Source organism: Cebus imitator, unplaced genomic scaffold (genome assembly GCF_001604975.1).
Source record: "Cebus imitator isolate Cc_AM_T3 unplaced genomic scaffold, Cebus_imitator-1.0 Scaffold654, whole genome shotgun sequence".
Classification (NCBI taxonomy): domain Eukaryota; kingdom Metazoa; phylum Chordata; class Mammalia; order Primates; family Cebidae; genus Cebus; species Cebus imitator.
In genome coordinates, this window is record NW_016107969.1 from 414806 (window position 1) to 423537 (window position 8732).

The 8732-nt window shown below is 46.8% G+C and overlaps 3 protein-coding genes, 1 long non-coding RNA gene and 1 pseudogene across 7 annotated transcripts in view; 2 read left to right on the top strand and 3 right to left on the bottom strand.

Moving 5' to 3' along the window:
- LOC119469431 (zinc finger protein 160-like) overlaps positions 1-8732 on the top strand; it is a 609418-nt gene that overhangs the window by 273422 nt on the left and 327264 nt on the right. The window lies entirely within an intron of this gene.
- The window catches only part of LOC108295661 (zinc finger protein 845-like), a 91000-nt gene that overhangs the window by 47602 nt on the left and 34666 nt on the right, over positions 1-8732 (bottom strand). The window lies entirely within an intron of this gene.
- LOC119469430 (zinc finger protein 761-like) overlaps positions 1-8732 on the bottom strand; it is a 36924-nt gene that overhangs the window by 14648 nt on the left and 13544 nt on the right. The window contains exon 6 of the mRNA XM_037734680.1: positions 7594-8548. Within this exon, the coding sequence (XP_037590608.1) occupies positions 7594-8548 (955 nt within the window). The remainder of the gene's footprint in view (positions 1-7593; positions 8549-8732) is intronic.
- Positions 2846-3693, bottom strand: LOC119469429 (annotated as a pseudogene).
- LOC119466704 lies at positions 7492-7926 on the top strand. Its single transcript, XR_001821523.2, has 2 exons — positions 7492-7645; positions 7814-7926. It is a non-coding gene; the product is annotated as an uncharacterized LOC119466704 (long non-coding RNA).

An 8732-nucleotide genomic window follows, 5' to 3' on the forward strand; every position in this document is an offset into this window, starting at 1 on the left:
AAAAAAAAAAAAAAAAAAAAAAAAAAAAAAAAAAAAAAAAAAAAAAAACAAAAGAAAAAAAGAAAGAAAAGAAAAATATAAGCACTACGTAGCCTCTCCTAGTAAAGAAAAGCCACTCACTGTATTTTGTGAGTCATTTCAGGGGTCAGTGTCACTCTGTTTCTGTTGTTCTTCCTTACCTCTCTGTTACAGGTGAACTCACTGAGGCTCACTGCAGGAGACAGTTCACAAAATTATCCTGAGAAGCTCTGAGGAGGGTAAGAAGGAGGTGTGGCTGATTCCCATGTGATGGCCTGGAAGGGCCAGTAGGCTGCCTTGGTCTTCCTCCTCTAGAAAATTCCAAGACCAGCTAGGCCTGGTGGCTCTCCCCTATAATCCCAACACTTTGGCAAGTTGAGGCAGGCAGCACACTTGAGCCCAGTAGTTTGAGACTAATCTGAGCAACATGGTGAAACCCCTTCTCTACCAAACACACACAAAAGTAGCCAGGCTTCAAGGCACAGCTCTGTGGTCCAAGCTACTTGCGAAGCTGAAAAAAGATCACTTGAGCCAGGGAGGCAGAGGTTGCAGTGATCCCAGAGTGTGCCACTGCATTTTGGCAAAGAAAGAGAGAGAAAGAAAGAAAGAAAAAGGAAGGAAGGAAGGAAGGAAAAAGAAAATAAAGAAAAAAATAATAAGGGTCATCCTCCTCTAAAAAATTCCAGGACTGGCCGTAGAAAAGTTGAGCTCATGAGTTTGAGACCAACCTGGGCAACATGGTGAAAGCCGGTTTCTACTAAAAATACAAAAATTAGCTGGGCATGGTGGCACGCGCCTGAAGTCCCAGCTAATCAAGAGGCTGAGGACTGTAAACCCAGCAGTTTGTGAGGCTGATGCAGCTGGAGTTGGAGATCAGCCTGGGGAACATGGGGAAAGCCCGTCTTCTACCAAGAGCACAAAAAGCGCAGCCTGGTGGCTGATTTTCAAGAAGAATGCAGAAAGGAGAAAGGAGAAGAAAAAGAAGAAGAAAAGGGAAACACTTGGGTCCTGGGTCTGGGGGCAGGGAATCTAAGGTCAATTGACGCGAACTTTCCAAAACTACAGGAAAAGAAAAACCCCATCTCCCGACATGGAGTAACAAAGGATCACAGGCCACTCTCCCTGCAGCCCTCCCCCTTCCACCATGTCTCAGATGGAAAACTAAAGAGCCCAGGGGTGGCAAAGACCAAGCACCGGGCACCACTTCTGCATAGAGCACCCATCTGCTCTGACCTCGGGCCAGTTCACCTCAGATTTTCATTGGCCAAGGACCAAATCTTTCTTCCAGATAAGGGGTAGCCCCACAGGAATTCAACAGAAACCTTAACTCCCAAAACTTTGCACACGGGGCCGTAGAGACGCTCGCTTGGACCCACTCCCACCCAGTGAAGTGCTTTCTTGATTGAACAAATTCCTGCTTTTGCGGCTTTCTTCTTTTGTTACTTTGCGGGTTTTTTCTTTTTTTCAATTCCATGTTCAACAGCCAAGAACGTGAACATCTCACACTCAAGGCTGCCTTCCGGTAAAACAGGAAAAAGATGGGGTAAGAGGGCCTCCAGGAAGAGCACATTTTTCAAGGGTTGCAAATGGGGAGCAGCAGGGCCCGGCACGAGGAGGGAGGTTTGAGGGCGATGGTGCCTTAGGACAGGAGTGGGGTCTGCATGTTCCGAGGACCAGGCAGAAAACGAGCCTCCTCGGGACCAGGCTGCAGCGCTGCACTCAAAGGACCCATGAGTGAGGCTGGGAGGCCCAGCATGGGAATCCAGCTGGCGGGTGAGGGCTTGAAACAGCGCGAGGCGAGAGAAGGGGAAAGGAAGGGTTTTCAGCAGGAAAACTCCCCTATAGGAAATGTCTGCACGGCCCCACTGCAGAAAAACCGGTGAGGACCAGCCTCAGGGCGACTCACGCACTCTCACACGGACGTCTCAATTTGCTCTGGGTTAACAGGGGACGGAATTTCCAGGTCTGTGGGAACCCCAAGTCCCCAGCATAAGCGGCACCAGATGCCTGAGAGGCGCCGACATGAACAAAGAAAGACCAAAACTCACCCGGTGCGGTGAGACTTCCCGTCGACGCCATCCGCTTCCGGGTCCGTACCAATCAGCGCAGGACAGAAGCCAGACCGGGGCGGGACCCCTAAGGAGCTGGGCGGGGCTTGACCACGGCGCGGAAGGGACAAGAAGTGGTGGGTGGAGCCTGGGCGTGGCCAGAGCAGGGCCATAAGGTGCAGCGGCAGAATGCGGGGGAGGAGATGCCTGTGCTGTGAGAAGTCCGCGGGGGCGAGAAGGGGGCAGCACCTCAGCCTCCCTCCATCTCGCTCTGGGCGCCTTTTTTCCGGGTTATGGAAAGGAAACCCGCCAGTGAGGCTGGAGCAGCTCAGCCATCTGCGAAATAGCACCTCCCCGAGAAGTCAACGTGGGATCCAGGAAAATTCTTTGCTATTGAAATTAATTTTTAGTTGGCCGTGCGCGGTGGCGCATGCCTACAGTTTAGCACTCTGGGAAGCAGAGGTGGGCCAATCACCTGAGGTCAGAAGTTCGAAATCAGCTTTGCCAACATGGTGAAACCCTGTCTCTACTAAATATACAAAAAAAATTAGGTGAGCGTAGTGTTACGTGTCTGTAATCCCAGGTACTCGGGATGCTGAGGCAGGAAAATCACCTGACCCTAGAAGGTGGAGGTTGTAATTAGCTAACATAGCGCCACTGAACCCTAGCCTGGGTGACAGAGCTACTTGTCTCAACAACAACAAATTAGAAATAACTAAATACAGTGTTTTCTCTATAGAGTAGATTTTATGTTCAAAATAACACGTGATATTCATAATCTAGATGAGGTAAGATACAGCAGCTGTGTACTCTCGGTTAAAGCTCAGCTCTGTGATGCCTTAAGTCATCATCCAGGACGAGCCTTAAGTCCTCGGCCTCAGGCAATGAACTTGGTCACCACACTCTTGACAACCTCCTAGACAATGGACTGCAACACAGGTTCCTCATACTCTAGCCCTAGGAGCTGGTACATGTGAGGAAGCTCCTGAGCACTGGCTCAAGACAGCACTAGCAGGAAGATATTGACCATCTGCAGGTCTTTGGAGCCAGTGGGGGAGGAGTTATTTTGAGATCTGACCTGAATGTCATAGATAGTGGTGTCCCGGAACCAGAAAAGCCTGAAGTGAAGGACTTTGGCCAGGACAGTGTCCTGCTGCACTCCACGAATCCGACTGAAGAAGGTGGGCTCTCTGCCTACCTTCGACAGTGAACACAGATCTGTGGACACCGTACGCCATAGCGCGGCCCCCAGCAGCAGCTTCAGTGTGGTGCCCATGCCCCATAGCATGACAAGTGGCCACCTACCAAGACCTTCAAGTTCTGGGCCTTGTCTGATCTTGAGGCTGACAGCACCAGAGCTGAGAAGGGGGTGCCGGCCCACCTCTACCCCACTCCAGCTAAGGTACTGCACCCTTCACACAAGGGTTCAAGCCCATAATCAGGATGGTTCTTAAATCAGACCCCCAGTTAGCGAACATCTATACAACTGGGTGGCCGCATCCCCTCCACACACTTCGCTGCTGGAGGGGAGCCTCCAGGAGGGAAGGAAAGTGGCTGAGGATGATTGTCTTCCTAATATGCAAGTTCCCACTTTCCACTTCCAGCATCCACCTTCCCGGCCTTGGCTTTCTGTTTCCCTGGAGTATAAGGGAAAGCTCTGGCTTTCTTGCTGCCCATAGACACCTGGGCCAGGAGAGTGGCTAAGATGCCATGGAGTGCCCGTTTGGTCACTGGTAGTCTAGGCAGGTTGCCTCTTTTGGGGTTTGTGGTGATGGAGGGGAGGCCAAAAGGTGCACGCCGAGTCTCTGGGTGGCTGCAGGCAGCTCCAGCCCGGTCCTAAGAATCCTCCTCACCATGGTCATGTGCCTGAGGAACTGTGCCCCCTCACATGTCTTAGTTAACAAGCAATTTCTTGTCTTCCCTGACCCTCTAGGAAAAGGGCTAAAAAACAGTCCATGGGCACCCCAACGTTATTAGCCCAAGGTGGGCAAAGAAGTGCAAAGCAGCCTAAAGTGCAATGCTCTGGGAAAAAAGCCCGCTAATTAGGGGCGCTCTCCCATAGTCATGTTAAACGCTCAGCAGGCTAAGGTACACAAGCTCTGCCAGCTGCAGTCATCTTCAAAAATAAACACAGTATGTCTCACTTTTTCATAAAATGTTTAAAAACACTGTGGCTAAAACACTTCAAAGCAAACCCTATGCTGCATGTCTGCTCCTCCCCTAAGCCTCTCTGCTTGGGGATAATTAAAATAATAAAAAGCCGAGAATATTTTCAGCACCTTACCTAACAGGGTTGGCTCCAAGCATAAGTGGCCTGCAATTAAAGCAGCCTTCCCCCAGCCTGGTACCCTCTAGCTTCCTGCCCCTGCGCTTCTATGTGCACTTTACCACCTGGTCATTCTCTAGCCTCGCTGCCACCTGTCATCGTCCTTCCTTCCTCGAAGGGTAAGAGCAGCAGCAGGTGGCAGGATATTAAAGATAGGCCACTTCAAAAGCCCATAGCAAAGGGAAAAACTGGCCCCAGCCCTGCCTTCCCAAGCTCACTTCTAAAACATTCCAGCTAAAGGCTAATGCAGAAAAATTGCCAGAACTAAAAACATTTAAACAATATTTTGGGGGAGGGTTCTCATTATTTTACACACTTAGGTTAACTCAATGTAGGTTTATTATCCTAGCAACTTATATCATTCTGATAACTTTAAAGGGCCTAAATATGGGAGAAATAGTTTAAAATATCCATCCCTTTTATGCCTTAATTTAACAAATAGGTTTTACCTTTGTTCATTTATAATATCATTAATTTTTCATTTTTTATTTTTTGAGACAGAGTTTAGCCTGTTTAGTTCAGGCTGTAATGGAGGGGTGTGATCTCGGGTCACTGCAACCTCTGTCTCCTAGGTCCCAGTTGAAGCATTTCTCCTGCCTCAGCCTCCTGACTACCTGAAATTACAGGCACACACCACCATGTCCGCTAATTTTTGTATTTTTAGTACAGACAGGTTTCCAAATTGTTGGCCAGGCATGTCTTGAACTCCTGAACTCTTGATCCACCCACCTCAGCGACCCAAAGTGCTGGGATTAAAGATGTGAAACATCATGCCCGGCCTTATCTTTACGCATTTCGTAATTTTATATAGAATTTATATTCTATAATCCCTTTAAACATATAAAAAAAGCCACAAACAGCTTCTCTTCTCATAAAAGGATGCCAGCATTGTGTCTAATTATCAAAATATAATCCTGCTATTCTTTTCCTACCATTAAGCAAAATACAATTTCATACCTCTCTGTGTGTAATTTTAATTAGCAAATAGCAATAGCTAACTTTATTAGTAATGTCAGCTTTCATTTACCAGCCTCTAAGCTTCTAAACTTGTTACAAACTGTGCCTGTGAAATTTGTGTCTATTGTTATCTCTCAGCCCTTGCTTCAGGCCGCTACTGTCTTTACAAATGGTTCAAAACTACAGCAAAAAACAGCTAGTGTGGCAAAATGCCATGCGAAATTAGCAACACAAAATCCAAAACCATTTTAAAACTATGCAACAAGCCAAGTTGAGTGCCCTAATGATTGCCTTACAAATGTTTCCTCACGAAAATAGTAATTCTGCTTATGCAGTATAGAGTATTACTCATTTAAATTTTGCACATGTCGGCCAGGTGGGTTGGCTCACGCCTGTAATCCTAGCTCTGTGGGAGCCTGAGGTGGGCAGATCATGAGGTCAAGAGATCAAGAGCAACCTGTCCAACATGGTGAAACCCCGTCTCTCCTAAAACGACAAAAATTATCTGGTCATAGTGGCCAGTACTTGTAGGCCCAACTACTCAGAAGCTGAGGCAGGAGAATTGCTTGAACTAGGTAGGCGGGAGTTGCAGTGAGCTGAGATTGCACTACGTACTCTTGGCTAATGACAGAGGGAGACTCCGTCTCAATGAAAAAAAAAAAAATCAAAATTTTGCACATGTTGTTCCTGGAATTTCTCCGGACAAGAAACCCAAATGGCACTCAGAGTGTCAGAGGACAACAGTTTATTACACCAGCAGGCCCAGACAGGTGAGCACCCAAAAGTCTGGACCCCGGCCTGAGTGAGAACACAGTTCTTACAGGTTAGGGGCAAGGGGAGTAACTGACAATTTTCAGGCAATGGAGCAATTGTGCAGGGGGATTTTCACTAGTAAGCAGGAAGCAGATGTATAGAAGAACAAACGCAGGTAAGGTAGCTAAGGCAGCTATTTTAGACACTCAGGAAATTTTCCTCACAGGCCTTTCACACAGCCCTTCCATCTTATCCACCCCTTTGATGCTCTTTATGTTACATGTGGAGATCACCTTTTACAAATCAACATCTGTGCTCAGGGGCTTGTATCCCCAAAAGGCTAGCAACTGGGCAGTTATCTGACAACCGTGGCTTCCGTGAAGCACTGGAGTATGTTAATCACAGAGGGACTAAAGGTAAGGACCAAAAAGATTACTAGCAAAGGCCCAAGGAGGGGAAGAGCCCAGTGGATCCAGGTTCGGAGCCCTGGGAAGCTCCAGCTGCTGACTGTGCGCCACCTTTGAATGCGGTCCCTTAGCTCTTTAACTTCCTGTTACTACTCCTGACTGATTGACACAGTAGTAACACCCTTCCTGTAGAAGAGGCAGGTAACTGCCTTCTGAGCCAGAAGCCCAAGGCTCTGCATTTTGTAAGACTACTGTGGCTAGGGAATTTAACTGCTTCTGGAGGGAGGCCAGGGAATTGGCCACCCTTTCCATGTCATCATTGAGTTCCCGGGACAGTTTATGACAGAAATGGGCTGAAGTGCCAATGCCTCCTATTGTGGTCCCTATCCTGGCTGCTGTTCCAGTTCCTACTAAGAGGGGAAGTAACGCAGCTGATTTGGACCAGTAGTAGTGATGATTTAGAACCATTTTAATTTTTTGGTCCACGGAAAATGAGATTTCTGCGGTTAGGAATGCCCGGATATACACCCCCCTCCAGTTTGCAACTAAACATACGTTTGTCTACCTGCTGCAGAGGAAGATGATGCTGGGGGGAGCACACAGGGTTTTCACATTGGAGAGGGGGATAGTTGTTGTACAAGGCAGGCGTGAGAGGTTTTCAATTACAGGTGATGAATTACTACTGATGGTCTTGGACACTCATTACCGTTGTAAGGATGGCCTCCAGTGTGAATTCTAGTATTTTGTGCCAGGTATGAATCATGCTAGAAACCCTTGTCACAAAGCTTCCATTTGTCAGTTCTCCCCAGTATGAAGTCTACGATGGTATGTAAGGTGTGACTTTCGAATGAAGGTTTTGCCACACTCATTACACTTGTAAGGTTTCCCTCCAGTATGAAGTCTACGATGGTATACAAGATATGACATCTGACGGAAGGTCTTGTCACATTCATGACACTTGTAAAGTTTCTCTCCAGTATGAAGTCTACTACGATGGTATGTAAGGGATGCCAACTGATGGAAGGTCTTGCCACACTCATGACACTTATAAGGTGTCTCTCCAGTATGAAGTCTACGATGGCATGTAAGGGATGACGTATGACTGAAGGTCTTGCCACACTCATTACACTTGTAAGGTTTCTCTCCAGTGTGAATTCTAGCATGTTTTGCCAGGTATGAATCACATGCAAAAGCCTTATCACAAACCATACATTTGTATGGTTTCTCTCCACTATGGATTATTTTATGCATTTCAAGGTGTGATTTGCGAGTGAAGCCTTTGTCACATTTTTCACATTTGTAAGGTGTCTCTCCAGTATGAAGTCTACGATGGCATGTAAGGGATGACTTCTGATTGAAGGTCTTGCCACACTCATGACACTTGTAAGGTTTCTCTCCAGTATGAAGTCTATGATGGCAGGTAAGGGATGACGCCTGACTGAAGGTCTTGCCACACTCGTGACACTTGTAAGGTTTCTCTCCAGTATGAAGTCTACAATGGCATGTAAGAGATGACAATTCATGGTAGGTCTCGCCACACTCATTATACTTGTAAGGTTTCTCTCCACAATGAAATCTACGGTGGCATGTAAGGGATGACTTTCGACTAAAGGTCTTGCCACATTCATTACACTTGTATGGTTTCTCTCCAGTATGACGTCTATGATGGTATCTAAGGTATGATACCTTATTAAACCTCTTGCCACACTCATTACACTTGTAAGGTTTCTCTCCAGTATGAAGTCTAAGATGGCATGTAAGGGATGACATCTGACTGAAGTTCTTGCCACACTCATGACATTTGTAAGGTTTCTCTCCTGTATGAACTCTGCGATGTCGTAGAACACATGACTTGTGACTGAAGGTCTTGCCACACTCATTACACTTGTAAGGTTTCTCACCAGTGTGACATCTACGATGGCTTTCAAGACATCGCTTCTCATTAAAGACCTTGCCACACACATCACATTCATATTGTTTCTTTCCTAAATGGTTTATCTGTTTCCTTAAGAACGAGCTACAATTGAGGTTGTCATTGGCTGAAAAGAAAAAAAATAAATGAATAAAAAATAAATGAAAAGAATGAGCCAATTAAAGCCTTTCCCACTCTTTTTTAATTTTTTTTTTTGAGACGGAGTTTCGCTCTTGTTACCCAGGCTGGAGTGCAATGGCGCGATCTCGGCTCACCGCAACCTCCGCCTCCTGGGTTCAGGCAATTCTCCT